At 42.0% G+C, this 15,356-nt stretch overlaps 1 protein-coding gene across 5 annotated transcripts in view; it reads right to left on the reverse strand.

Moving 5' to 3' along the window:
* ASPH (aspartate beta-hydroxylase) overlaps positions 1 to 15,356 on the reverse strand; it is a 227,846-nt gene that overhangs the window by 4,183 nt on the left and 208,307 nt on the right. For all 5 annotated transcript variants that reach the window (XM_010360355.2, XM_010360353.2, XM_030937465.1 and 2 more), the window contains 2 exons: positions 14,327 to 14,418; positions 13,823 to 13,956 (listed from right to left, as the gene is read on the reverse strand). In XM_010360355.2, coding sequence (XP_010358657.1) covers positions 13,823 to 13,956; positions 14,327 to 14,418 — 226 coding nt within the window. The remainder of the gene's footprint in view (positions 1 to 13,822; positions 13,957 to 14,326; positions 14,419 to 15,356) is intronic.

The following is a 15,356-nucleotide window of genomic DNA, read 5'->3' on the forward strand; positions in this document are numbered from 1 at the left end:
ACCAGAAACATCTCTAGTCATTGTCAAATGTCCAGGGTGGGAGCCGGGGCAAAAATCATTCCAGTGGAAAATAACTGACACACTGAATAAGTCTGATAATAAAATTTCCAAGTTATGTAAACTAACAGATAAAGTACTGAGTATTTCCAAGTTGAAAGTTCATTGAAGTTGGGAACAAAACCTCTACTTCTCTACCCACCCTCCCACCTCCACCCAGTGTGCTATCTCACATACTTCGTGATACGGTTTGGCTGTGTCCCCACCCAAATCTCATCTTGAATTGTACTCCCATAATTCCCATGTGTTGTGGGAAGGACCCGATGAGAGATAATATGAATCATGGGGCAGCTTCCCCCATACCGTTCTCATCACAGTGAACAAGTATCATGAGATCTGATGGTTTCATCAGGGGTTTCCGTTTTTGCATCTTCCTTATTTTCTCTTGCTGCCACCATGTAAGAAGTGCCTTTCAGCTGGGTGTGGTGGCTCATGCCTGTACTCTCAGCACTTTGGGAGGCCGAGGAGGGAGGTTCACAAGGTCAGGAGTTCAAGGCCAGCCTGGCCAACATGGTGAAACCCCCATCTCTACTAAAAATACAAAAGTTAGCTGGGTGTAGTGGCGCATGCCTGTAATCCCAGTTACTCAGGAGGCTGAGGCAGGAGAATTGCTTGAACCTGGGAGGCGGAAGTTGCAGTGAGCCGAGATCAAGGCACTGTGCTCTAGACTGGGTGACAGGGCAAGATTCCATCACAAAAAAAAAAAAAAAAAAAAAAGGAAAAGGGAAAGAAAGAAAAGAAAGATGCAGAAGAAGAAGAAGAAGAAGAAGAAGAATAAGAAGAAGAAGAAGGAGGGAGGAGGAGGAGGAGGAGGAGGGAGGAGGAGGAGGAAGGAGGAGGAGGAGAAGGAGAAGGAGAAGGAGAAGAAGAAGAAGAAGAAGAAGAAGAAGAAAGGAGGAGGAGGAGGAGAAGAAGAAGAAAGGAGGAGAAGGAGGAGGAGGAGGAGGAGAAGAAGAAGAAGAAGAAGAAGAAGAAGAAGAAGAAGAAGAAGAAGAAGAAGAAGAAGAAGAAGAAGAAGAAGAAGGAGTAGTAGTAGTAGTAGTAGTGTCTTTTGACTCCTGCCATGATTCTGAGTCCTCCCCAGCCATGTGGAACTGTAAGTGCAATTAAACTTCTTTTTCTTCTCAGTCTCAGGTATGTCTTTATCAGCTGCATGGAAATGGACTAATACACCTTGCCTCATCGCTTGCATTCAACACACACATGTTGATTGGCTCTTTTACAACTCCTCTGAAGGTTTTTAGAGTTCCATTGGAGTTCCATCAAGGGTAACAAAAGATAGAAATCTATGGACTTAGGAGCAAATGGCAGAATATACATTCATTACCATGCAAAACCCAACTTGAGAAGAAAGGCAAAACCAAGGCGGGGGGGGGGGGGGGCGGGGAATACGCTGACAAGAAAAATCAGTGAAACAGTTCACAGCTTCCACAGTTAGGCAGGCATTTTCTAGGTCTTAGTGTTGTCACTGGGATTAAGCAATGTCAGTGGATACCACAGACAAGCCTTATAATTTATGTAGAAGATGAGGGAGGAAGTGTACTCAAAACGAAAGGCAGTGCACCTATGTTCACAGCAGCACTATTCACAACAGCCAGAAGGTATGAGCCACCCACGTGTCTATCAGTGAATGAACAAACAAAATGTGGTATACACAGACAATGGAATATTAATTCAGCCTCAGAAAGAAAGGAAATTTTGACACATGCTACAATGTGTATGAACTCTGAGGACATTATGTCAAGTAAAATAAGCCAGACACAAAAAGATAATTACTATTTTATTCTACACATCTGAGGTCCTAGACTAGCAGTTAAATTCATAGAGACAGAAAAGAGTATTTGCCAGTGGCCGGTGGGAGGAGGGGAATGGGAGTTATTTAATGGTTATAGTTTCAGTTTTGCAAGTTAGAAAGAGTTCTGAGGATAGATCATGTTGATGGTTATACAATATGGATGTACTTAACGTCACTAAACTGCACATCCAAAAATGGATAATATGGTAAATTTCGTTATGTACATTTTACTACAATTAAATAGAGAAAAAAGGGAAGGCAAAGGAGAGCATGTGGTAGAGGAGAAAGAGAGAAGCAATACAGCAAGATGGAAATCTATGGTCTTTGAGGGGAAGTCTCTTGACCCTGGCATTTATTACTTATGGGACCTAAGGTGAGCTACTTAGCATAATTGAGTCTTTGTATCTTCATTGGCATAATTGATGTGAGGATTAGCACATGGTTGGCACATAGTAGATATTCAATTAATGACAGAAATTATAAAACAGAAAAGGAATGAAAATATAAAGAAAAATAGGGATCAGGAAACAACAGGTGTTGGAGAGGATGTGGAGAAATAGGAACACTTTTACACTGTTGGTGGGATTGTAAACTAGTTCAACCATTATGGAAAACAGTATGGCAATTCCTCAAGGATCTAGAACTAGATGTACCATGTGACCCAGCCATCCCACTACTGGGTATATACCCAAAGGATTATAAATTATTCTACTACAAAGACACATGCACACGTATGTTTATTGCGGCACTATTCACAATAGCAAAGACTTGGAATCAACCCAAATGTCCATCTGTGACAGACTGGATTAAGAAAATGTGGCACATATACACCATGGAATACTATGCAGCCATAAAAAAGGATGAGTTTGCATCCTTTGTAGGGACATGGATGCAGCTGGAAACCATCATTCTTAGCAAACTATCACAAGAACAGAAAACCAAACACCGCATGTTCTCACTCGTAGGTGGGAACTGAACAATGAGATCACTTGGACTGGGGAAGGGGAACATCAAACAGTGGGGCCTATCATGGAGAGGGGGAGGGGGGAGGCATTGCACTGGGGAGTTATACATGATATAAATGATGAATTGATGGGTGCTGACGAGTTGATGGGTGCAGCACACCAACATGGCACAAGTACACATATGTAACAAACCCGCACGTTATGCACATGTACCCTAGAACTTGAAATATAATAAAAATAAATAAATAAATAAATAAAAAAGAAAAATAGGGAAAAGATAAAAGACAGAGGTGAAATGTTGGCAGGTGGTATGTTACCAAAAATGACCTTGGCATCACTCCTTATGAAATCTGCCTTCCTTTCAGACAACTAAAAACTTCCAAGGGAGATGAGATATAAAAACATCGTCAGAGCATCTGTGAAATGTACTTTGTACAGCAATGACAAGTGATTTTCAAAGTTTTTTGGGTGGCAGATAATCCGGAAACTACTTAAAATACTAGAAGTAATTAAAATAACTGAATAGAAAATTCTAGCCCACACAAAATGACATTTTTCACTAGATTATGATAGGTATAACAAAGCCAAAGATCTAGAAATGTTTTATGGGGAAAAGGCCTTAAGCATTCCATTCATTAAATTAAATTCCCTGAGAACTGGGGAAAGTTATTAGCACCAGAACACGCTGGTCACTCATGGAACATCAGTGCATACAAGAGTAGAACTTAAGAACCATAGGCTTGCAGCTTTCCAGATACATTAAGTACAATACAGATTAGTGTAAACCATTAATTAATCGATTTTATAAATGAGAAACTTGGGGAGGTATCCCAAAGGGTTGTTAATTGAACTGTTTTAGGGTCACAAAACTCTTAGGGGAAAGTGAGTGCTGTCGGACTTATTTGCCCTTCCACTTTCTTTCATACATTTCCCTCAGAAAATAGCAAAGATAGTCAATTACATAATGTAGATTTTTAAATGTAGATTTCTTCTAAATTCTTAAAAAAATGGTGTCTTTCAATCAGTTACTAGAGATAGAATGACTAAAACTGCAGTCATGATTCACCTAAAAGGGGAAAATGGAAGAACAATAAAACCTCATACAAGCAATGTCCAGGCTTAAGTGACTCCAGGTGAAATTCGAGGTGTACACATGCTTGGGAAAGGATGAGTGCTTTTCTTCCACAACAAAGGGAGAGGAGCATAAAGATGTCAAATCACTTCTGAATGAAAACCAAAGACTCTCATTAGAATGCAAAGAACTAGTTTTCAGGCCACTTGCTTTGTGAGCAAAGCTCCATCAAATAAGATTAAGTTACACTCAAATTATGACATAGAATCAGCCCTTTGGAGAAACCATCTTCAAAGTGGCCTGTGACAGAGGTCTGCCTGGAAGTACTGCTATAGCCCTTGTCTAAGGACTCAGAGAAGCAGCATTAGGGGTGGGCACTGCTCCATCCCCGGAAGCTTGTTTCACTGTTGGAACTTCCTCCTTCCCTTCCTCGCTTTCTCTCCTCCCACCCAACCCTTTATTTTTTTCAAGATAGGATCTGCTCTGTCACCCAGGCTGGAGTGTGGTGGCACCATCACAGCTCACTGCAGCCTGTGCCTCCCAGGCTCAGGTGATCCTCCCACCTCAGCCTCCCGAGTACCTAGGACTACAGGTGTGCACCATCACATCCAGCTAATTTTTGGATTTTTTTTTGTAGAGATGGGGTTTCTCCATGTTGCTCAAGCTGCTCTCCAACTCCTGGGCTCAAACAATTCTCCTGCCTTGGCCTCTCAAAGAGTTGGGATTACAGGCATGAGCCACTGCTCCTGGCCTTCTGTTAGAATTTCTTACCACTAAGAGAAGAAAGCCTCTCTCTGGGTTGTCAAAAGATATAAGAATATCTGGTCCCAAGATAAAACAGTATTCCATAATCTGTCAACTTCTCAAATTATTATAATTATAAATAATGATAAGGATAAAATGGTGGCAGTGCATATTTAATAACTATAATTTGGTCACAGAATTACCATTGATAATAATAAGGCTAAGTAATGATACTAGGTGCTTACAGAGTCTTCCACCTAGAAATTTTATAGATAATATCTTAACTATCTTTGCTAAAATGTTCCGAGATAGGCAAAGGACATGATTGTGATTTTCACGCAAAGGAATCACATGGAAACAGGTTCAGATGTCTGCAGTGACACTGATTCTGTGGCCGAAGCAGACATGGTCCTAAGAGACATTCTTAGCATCTGTAGATGATATGCTGAGGTGGCCTGCAAGGCATGAAACAGGCTAAGTGGAAAACAGAAAAGGGTCAAAGAGCTCAGGAATACGGACATTTGACACAGCTCTTGCTCATTCCGATCTACTGAAATTCCCCAGTTCAGACTCCATTGAAAGCCCTGGCAAGGCACACTGTAAGCAAAATGTAAAACTGCATTGTCACCCTTCCTCTTCTCTCTCTCCTCTTCTAACACACACACACAACTTCTGCCTTCCTCCTCTTGGTTCCAGGTCACCAGTATTTAAGGGTTTTGTAACTCAGATAAAGGCACTGAAGGAGGAGGAAAAAGAAAGGGAAGAGGAAAAGAAAAAGTCATAGTGTTACTGGAAAGGGTCCTGATCCAGAGCCCAAAAGAGGATTCTTGGATCTCGAACAAGAAAGAATTCAGGGTGAGTCCACAGAGTAAAGTGAAAGCAAGTTTATTAAGAATGTAAAGGAATGAAAGAATGGATACTCCAATGACTACTCCATAGGTTGCTGGTTGCCCATTTTTATGGTTATTTCTTGATCACCTGCTAAACAAGGAATGGATTATTCATGCCTCCCATTTTTAGACCACATAGGGCAACTTCTTGACATTGCCATGGTATCTGTAAACTGTCCAGGCGCTGGTGGGAGTGTAGGAGTGAGGACGACCAGAGACCACTCTCGTGATCATCTTGGTTTTGGTGGGTTTTAGCCAGCTTCTTTTGCTGCAACCTGTTTAATCAGCAAGGTCTGTATGACCTATATCTTTCGCTGACCTCCTATTTCATCCTGTGACTTAGAATGCCTTAACTGTCTGGGAATGCAGCCCAGTAGATCTCAGCCTCGTTTTACCCAGCTTCTATTCAAGATGGAGTTGCTCTGGTTCAACTGCCTCTGACAATAGGGCTGTAGAGATGGGATGCCTTCCCTCTTTCCCGCACCTCTCCAGTTCCAGGGTGGGGGCACAGAGAGAAGAAAGAGATGTGAGGGACAGGGAGGGTCTCTGCTGCATTCTTGTCACACCTCCCTTCCCCAGGGTCCCTCCCAGCTCCAGGTCTATCAAATCACTCCCCTATCTGTACCATTCCTTCACCTGCCCTGGCTCACATGATCAGCTCCTATTTCACTCCTCCTTCCTAACTCCTTAAAGTCCCTTCCCCATAGCTGTCCGAGTACACACTCCAGGCTGTAAGCACCACCTCCAGTGTTATGAGAGTGCTTGATCTCACTCCCTGGAATGTAAGGACAAAAGTCTCCATTTCTGTAGCAATCAGACAGGAGGATAATAAAAACTCAAATATACTGAGTACATTTACCACACAGCACTTTGTAAATACAGTTCTGAGTGCATTCATATGGATTACTTTAATATTCAAAACCACAAAACACATACTTTTACTCTTTCTAATTTACAGATGGGGACATTGAGGCTTAATGAGGTTATGCAAATTATCTAGAGTTACTCTTTACAAGAGGGAAAGCCAGGATTTAAACCCAAGTCATACGACTTCAGCGTTATTAATATGTTTTTATGAAGATACCTAACACTAAAATCTGAAATAAAAGCTCAGGATGCATTTTTTTTCCTACAGAAACATTATTATAAATAGTCACGGTTCTAGAGTCCTATTAATAAAGATTATTAGTTAAAAAGCTTCTGGGAGCTGACCTAGAAATGGCCACACATCATTTACTACTGCCAGAGAAAAATGGATCCAGCTTTTCACCAATCAGTTCAACAAACAAATGTTTGGAACGGAATCCATTTTCCATATGGGAACTGCCATTCCCTGTGGAGGTGGAGAAATGTATGTGTGCACTTTCTATGTACTCATGTGTAGGAACAGCCACAGACACACCACTGGGTCACAGAGCGGGGGTCAAGACATGGTATGGATGTGTTTAATTCACCAAGTTGCTCAAATGAAAGAAGAGGAAAAGATGTTACTATTTAATAACAAACCTTCAGGAAAACATCCTATCTGGTTAAAAACTATCCTTTTTGTTCTACAGTCCTAGATGGGCAGGCTTCAGAGATGACCTGTGGATAAGGTCACACTGCAATGCAGATAAAGATAGGCAAATATCTTGTGGAATAGAAGGTTTATGATTTCAGGGAGAATAGTAAAAAAAAGACAAAAGGAGGGATGAAAATATTTGGTTCTAAAAGATTTGGCAAATTGCAGCTTCCACAGTGCTTAAAAAAATACAGTAAGTCTTAAAATTATCTCCTTGGACACTTTATGAAAACTAAACAAATATTGTCTATGAAGAATTCATGATGGGTTAAAAAATTAAGTCTCTCTTATTGTTAATATTTTAGCATGACTTTCACACAATCTTCCTAACTGGAACCTTGAGAAATGAATGAAAATATATGTTATAAAATTCTTGAGGTCTATGGAGGAAGGTCATTATTTCTACAGCAATATAGAATTATATAGGACTAAACCACCGATTGCCAATTCGTTTTTTCAGTCTGTCGCTAAGTGACGCTAATGTCGATGTGTGCTTTCCTGACAATCTATCAGTCTTGTTCAACATTTCAGGCTAGCAATTTGCAGGCAATAATGCTGAATCTACAGGAGAGCTCCAAGGTCACGGTTCCTTCTCTTAGCACAGTTCCAGCACACTGTGGAATGCCCTTGGAGATTCAGAAGAATGAATTTCTCTCTGGGATCATTTAAAGTTCACACAACTCAGCCACTCCCTGAGTACAACAATTAATTCCCACTCACTGGGGGCATGTTTATTCCCTGACTCCAGTTTACTCAGCTCTGGATCAAAATTGCTAATTAGTTTATCTTTTTTTTTTTTTTTTTGAGTTGGAGTTTCACTCTTGTCGCCCAGGCTAGAGTGCAGTGGCAAGATCTTGGCTTACTGCAACCTCCGCCTCCCTGGTTCAAGTGATTCTCCTGCCTCAGCCTCCTGAGTAGCTAGGATTACAGGCATTAGCCACCACGCCCGGCTAATTTTTGTATTTTTAGTAGAGACGGGGTTTCACCATGTTGGTCAGGCTTGTCTTAACCTCCTGACCTCAAGTGATCCGCCTGCCTCGGCCTCCCAAAGTACTGGGATTACAGGCGTGAGGCACCACATCCAGCTCTGATGAGCTTATTTTACAGACCACAAAGCATGGTCCCCCCTGAGGTGACATGAACAGAAGGCCCAGAAAGGGAAACTCCCAGCTGCTTTCTCTACTCATCTGGAAACAAAAACCAGCATTTGAAGTGATCACCTTATAAGTACAGCATGATCTTAATTGTATAAACTACAACAAAATCCAAAAAGCCCAAGCAAGGATATGTGATCATGTCTAGAACACAAACTTTCAAGCCAGAATGCCTGGAACTGAACCCACTACAAATATTGTAGTGGGCTGAATGTCCCCATAAGCTGCCCCACCCTCCTTCCCCGCTAAAAATGATAGATTCATCTGGAACCTGTGACTATCACCTGATTTGGAAAAAAGATCTTTGCAGATTGAATTAAGATAAGGATTTTGAGATGAGATCAACCTGGATTAGGGTAGGCCCTAAATCCAATGATAAATGTTCTTATAAAAGAAAAGAGAAGACTCAGGGAGAAAGCAATGTGAACACAGAGGCAGGGACTGAAGTGATGTGTCTATAAACCAAAGAACACCAAGGGCTGCCAGCAGCCAGAAGCTAGGCCAGGGGAACAGATTCTCCCTTAGAGCCTCCAGAAGGAAAAACACTGCCAACACCCTAGTTTTATACTTTGGCCTCCAGAACCACAAAAGAATACATTTCTGTTGTTGTAAGTCATTCAGTTTGTGATAATTTGTTGTGGCAGCCTTATGAAACATATAAAAATGTCAACCTCAGGCAAGTTACTTATCTTTATACCTCAGTCTCCTCCACTGTAAAAGAGGAATTTTAATAATCCTAATTTAACAGGAGTGCCATAAGCAATGAGTGAGTTAATGTATGTAGAGTGCTTAGAACTGTGTTTGACACAGATATAATTTTGGAACAACATATATTATTACTATAATCATTATCATCAATACACATATATAGACATTGAGAAGCACCTGGCAATAGTTCTGGGTATTGGGATAAAACAATACATTTTTATTGAGCTTCTCTGTGTTATATAAATTATGTGTGAGGGACGTGTATCAGTTTTCTAATCAGAAGGCATTTACTAAGTTGAAATGATCATTTCATTTACAGTGGTAAGGGCTGCATACCTGCCAGTTCATCCTCAGAGAGCTACGCTATGCTTTGCAGGGATGGAATATTTAAACTGTATACACACTGGCGGAAATCTTAATCTGATTAATAATACCTGAGAACAACAATGTACAAATCGCTACAGGTAACCTCCTCTTTTAGAAGTTGAGACATTCTGAAAAATTGCTGCCTTTGACTAGCACAAGGAAACCGATTTCTTGGTGTGCGTGTTTTTCTTTCCATGCAAAAAGAACTTCTACAATCATAGCACAGAACTTCCAGATTTCATACTAGAGTCTTTCTGTCCTCAGAGTTTATAAACTACTATCAGATTTCCAGCTCTTTTCACTGTAAGCATTGCACAGCACTTTAATTGACACATTTCTCTTATGAAAAGCACTATTTTGTAATGAAGTGCTAAGCCCAACTCAACCACCCTTGAGTTAAGAAATATTAAGGATGAGAATGCAACACAACATAAAGCTGGCACAATAGAAAGTGGAGAAGGGCTGCTGACCGGCAGTCGTGATGAGGCAGAAGGGCCCCTGTGCTCAGCAGCTCTTCAGGGAGGAGAGGACGGAAGCATTGCAGTCTCCCTGGCCCAATAATAGGCAGGTGAGTTGCAAGCACTTTTAAATAATCACTGTGGATTTGCAAAATACACCATCTGCAAATTATTATTATCAGCAGCTCCTTCCTGTCACACAAAATAGGTTGTATTTTACCTCAGCAGAAACTGAGGGGCTGCCAAGTTAATGATCTCATTCAAGGCCCCCCTCCGAGTGGGCTGCAGTGGTCCTTCTAACCCTCCTCTGCCTCTGCTAGGTGAAGATGGTTAAACCTAATTATGTTTTAAGCTTCAGGGAAGGAGTTAGCAGTTGTTTTCTTTATCAAACATGGATACAAGGTGTTTGCTGGGAGCCGGGAGTGGGGAAATGCACCTACAAATGTGCTCCTGGGGCAGGTCTCCTCAGCATCACTCCTGCATTTGTTTTTTATTTGTTTTAAAGAGATGGGGTCTCACTATGTTTGTTGGAGTGCAGTGGTGCAATCATGGCTCACTGCAGCCTCAAACTCCTGGGCTCTGGTGATCCTCCTGCCTCAGCCACTGTAGTGGCTGTGACTAAAGGCCCATGCCACCATGCCCAACATGTGTCTTGAGCCCTCTGTGACTTTGTGCTAAGCCTCCTGGCACCATCCACCTGCTCCCGTTCTTGATTGCCACATCCATTCTTCCAATCTTGGATTTCTCTTTCTGTCTCAGGCCACTGAAGACTAAGCTCAGTTCCATCTCTCTTCCTCTCCCTGCCTATGCCTAAGTAGATTTATTATTATTATTTTTTTAAGACAGGGTCTTGCTCTGTCACCCAGGCTGGAGTGCTGTGGTGTAATCACAGCTCACTGCAGCCTTGAACTCCTGGGCTCAAGCGATTAACCTGCCTCTGCTTCCTGAGTAGCTGGGAGTACAGGTGCACGCCATCATGCTAGCATATTTTTTTTTAAAGTTGTTTTTGTGACTGGGCGTGGTGGCTCATGCCTGCAATCCCAGAACTTCGGGAGGCCCAGGCAGGCAGATCACGAGGTCAGGAGATCAAGACCATCCTGGCTAACACGGTGAAACCCCATCTCTACTAAAAATACAAAAAAATTAGCCGAGCATGGTGGTGGGCACCTGTAGTCTCAGCTACTCGGTAGGCTGAGGCAGGAGAATAGGGTGAACCTGGGAGGCAGAGCTTGCAGTGAGCCGAGATCGCCCCATTGTACTTGAGCTTGGGCGACAGAGCAAGACTCCATCTCAAAAAAAAAAAGTTGTTTCTGTGGAAACGGGGTCTTACTGTGTTGCTCAGGCTGGTCTTGAACTCCTTGCCTCAAGCAATCCTCCTGCCTTGGCTTCCCAAAGTTCTGGGATTATAGGCATGAACCACCTTGCCTGGCCCTAAGTGGATTTTTCTCTAGTGATTGTGTTCCAAGTATCTACAAGCAGAATACAGAAGAGAAGGAGGAAGGCAGGAAGGCAGGAACGTGGGGAGGCAGGGAGGCAGGGAGGGAGGGAAGGAGGGAGGCAGAAGGCAGGCAGAAAGGAAAGAAGGGAGGGAGGAGGAAGGAAAGGAGGGAGGGAGAGAGAAAACATAGGAGGTGGGAGGTGAGGGAGAGAGCGAGTGAGCTGGTGAAAGAACAAATAAACCCTAAAAGCCTAAGGAGCACTGAGGCATGCAGCTGGGTGCTCTTCTCCATCTCCACTGCCTCATGCTCTCCTGTGATCTCCAAGGAGTTACCTTGTCAATCTGTGCCTGCTCCAGCATTCTCCCACCTCCTCTCTAAATTCCTTGCATCCCCCAGTGTGTCCCTGCTCCTTTTCACTTTGGCAGGGAGACCCTGAAGACCCAAACCAGGTTCCCAATGTAAGACAAGATCCATTCCATGCCTGAAAAAACTTCTACCTGTCCAGTGATCCCTGATTCCTCCTCCTGGTCTACCCGATTCTGCCTTTCTTGCCCCATTTTTTCTTGGTTCTCCTTCCTCCTTCTGTCTTTTAAATACAGATGTTTTCATGGAACCTTTTCATTTCTGTCATCCTTCGATTGTCTCAAGCTTCCTCTAGAAGTTCTTGCTAAGCGTGACTCTCAAATCTTTATCTCTAGCCTTACCTTCTCCCCTGAGTGCCAGGTCTCTATTTCCAGCCACCTCCTGGATGGTTCTACAAGTGTGTTCCAATAGCAACTAAATAAAATATGTACAAGCACTGAATTCATTTTCCTTTCCTTGAACTTGCCTCATGCCTCCCAAATTCCCAAGATTTGCTCAAACATCGCCACCCTTCACTGTCCAAAGACTGCAATTGCAGCAGCATCTTGGATGCCCCATTCCTATACCACACATTCAAGAGTCACCTGATATCTCTTGCATCTGGTCTCTAGTCTCTATTTCTTTCCAGCATCCCAATTCCAGCTCTGCTTATCTTTTGGGTGGGCCGCTGTGATAGCCTGCTAATTGTTCTTCCCACTGTCCCCACAGGATTCACCCATGGGTTCCACAGTAACTTCCTAACAAAGGTCTGATCCCATTAGTTTGGGATTCAAAGCCTCCTATGATTTAGTTTCTAAAAAGACTCTTTCACTTTGCAACCTTATTCTTTATGTACCATACACTGCTGGCTGCTGATGTATTATTCAATATTCTTCATAGGTGGCCATAATTTTTGGCCTCTGTGCCTTTAATGGATACTGTTCTGATACATCCCTCTTTAGCTTTCAATGTTCGAATCCTTCTTGTCTTCAAAAACTGCCACTCTGCAAGTTGAGTCCCTGCAAGCAGGTGAGGCTCCTGCTCATGGAGCCATCTGTAGTATTTTTAGCTTTTCTGTAGAGAGGCCATTGTAGTACCTCTTTTACCACCCCTATGGCCTTCAGTCTTGTGTTATCTTCCTGAGCAACACACCCAGCAGAGGACGGCCCCTTCTCAGTCATCTCTGAATTTCCTACAGCACCATGGGCTGCCCAGGGTAGTTATCTGCCAATAACCAAATAAACAATTCTGCAGACCCCTGAGCACTCATCCTCCACTCAGACCTCTACTAAGGACAATAAGAAATGTGTAAGATGACAATAATGTGATTTCTGATCTCCAGGAGCTTACATACAGCTTGCTATAGAGATAAGGGTAATATATATTAATGAATAAAGAGCAATAGAAGATAGGGAATGGGATTACTGAAGATATATACTCTGAGAGGTTCTATTTTTATAAAACTAATTTTGGATAGGTGAAAAGATGGGCATTCTAGGGACACAGATTATCAGCATCACAGGTACAGAAGCCAGAGCAAGTATGGTTTGTTCAAAAGATCATGAATAAATCTGTCATGATTAGGAAAGCAAGAGGCAAGGGAGGGAGAGGAGATCTAACATTCATCACGTCCCTACTGATACCAGAACATGGACTAAGCACCTTGGAGGCATTATTCCAGTTAATCCATACAACAACCCTGCAAAGTAGACGTTATCACTGCCAATTTTATAAGCAAGAAGGCTGATGTTTGAAGGGATTAAGTAACTAGCCAAGGTTACACAGGTTAGGTGGCAGAGCTGGGATTTGAAAAAGGCAGCCAGCTTCCATTGCACCATACCATCTCCTCTAGATCAAAACGTATAAATATCATGGGGTGAGTTCTTCAGTTAGGGGGACTTCTTGTATTCATGAATAAGTCAAGTTGCAAAGCAGGAAACACAATGCATAACATCTGCAGGGCTCAATGCATGTTGGCTGACTCTGAATGCACATCTGTCTACCCACAGAGAGAAACAAGGCAGCTCCTCAACTAGATAAGTACTCTGCCGAGAAATAATGGAGGAGGGCAGCCCTAGAGCTGGGCAATGTCTCCAGGCTAATAGAAAGCACCAAGAAGGGGTATAGACTCAAGAGTTTGGATTAATATCACTTTGCTCCAGTCTGCTTCAGCTACAAAAGAAGATAAGTAATCCAAAGCAACACAGCTCTGTTGTAACAAACTCTCATCCTCAGAGGTGATGGATATGACAGATAGCAGAGGACACATACTTGGTCTCATTGGCACATCGAATCTTGCAGCCTTCCTTGGGAATCACCAAGCCCAGGTGCATTCGGAGCCTGCAGTTTGTGGGCCCTGTGTGCGGCCACACATGAGTCCCAGGGTGCATGATGGAATATTTGATCTGCATAGAAAACATGACACTCCATTCAGCCATTTATCAAGGTGTGGAGGAACTGCTAAGTTAAGGTGACAGTAAAAAATTACTGTCAATTTGGATTAGCACTTTTGTAAGATTTAATATTTATATTCAAGTCTTATTTCTTTGTGAAGTAACTAAAAATAAGCACTCACATTTTCCACAAAGCGATAAACACTGAACATTTTCCACCCTCAATTCTGACGTCAACCACATAAAATTATGTTTCAGTAAAAAGAGCATGTAAAAAGAGGCATTTACTGAGCCAAAGGAAACAACCATTTCTTTGTAAAGGTCAAAACGCCCTTATTTCTAACAATTAATTGTGTTCTCCCCAGCACGACACTCTTTGTACCTGTCCTCTTCTGCATCCTGTTGTCTCGGGGAACTTTTCTAGTAAGGTACAGGTTTTAGGAGCTCCTTTGCAGGCGTTTTCATTTCTTCTTCCTAGAATAAATAACATAACTGTTGGAAACAAATCACAGTAAAGCTTAAACTTATCCCATTTAGATGAGGTGAGAGCTATATGTCATCTTCACTGCAGGAATGAGAAGATTGAGTAAACATGAGAAGATGAAGTAGGAATGCAAAAGGCTTATTAGAAAATAATAAAAATTAATCAATAAAGAAGACATGTCTTGCTCCAATAGGTAGTGACTGGCAGAGCAGGGAGCCAAATTCTCCACTCAGTGTTGGACTATTTGACTAAGAATGTCTAACGGACAAGAGGCAGGTTAAAGGTAGTTAACCTTGAACAACACAGGGGTTAGGGGCTTCGATCCTCCATGCAGCCAAAAATCTGTGTATAACTTTTGACTCCCTAAAAACTTAACAACTAATAGCCTACTGTTGACTGGAAGCCTTACCCTATATCATAAATAGCTGATTAACATATTTTGTATGTTATATGTATTATATACTATAGACTTACAATAAAGTAAGCTGAAAAAAAGAAAATGGTATTAAGAAAATAATAAGGAAGAGAAAATACTTTTACAGTACTGTACTGTATTTTATCGATACCATAAGTTTACGTCATCTGTTTACAAGATGAATTGCATGTCTGAAATGGCCTGCAACTACAGGTACAGACCTTAATCTACAGTACATATCAAGCAATTCAACTTTTTCTTATAGGGTCATGACTTTTCTCTGCTTCTTTACAGCATTTCCAGCATCACTAGTTGCTGTTTGTATAAGTACCATGGTGTTATTCGAGGTTTGCAGCATTGCATTAAACACAAGGAAAAATACACAAGAACCGTAAGAGACCACTTTTTACCATGATATGCAATTTACTGGAGACAGGAACTGCTCACATGGAGACGACAGTATCACATGTTATTTTAAGCGGATACTCAAAACACTTGAGCTTGCCGAATAGC

Source organism: Rhinopithecus roxellana, chromosome 9 (assembly GCF_007565055.1).
Source record: "Rhinopithecus roxellana isolate Shanxi Qingling chromosome 9, ASM756505v1, whole genome shotgun sequence".
NCBI lineage: Eukaryota > Metazoa > Chordata > Mammalia > Primates > Cercopithecidae > Rhinopithecus > Rhinopithecus roxellana.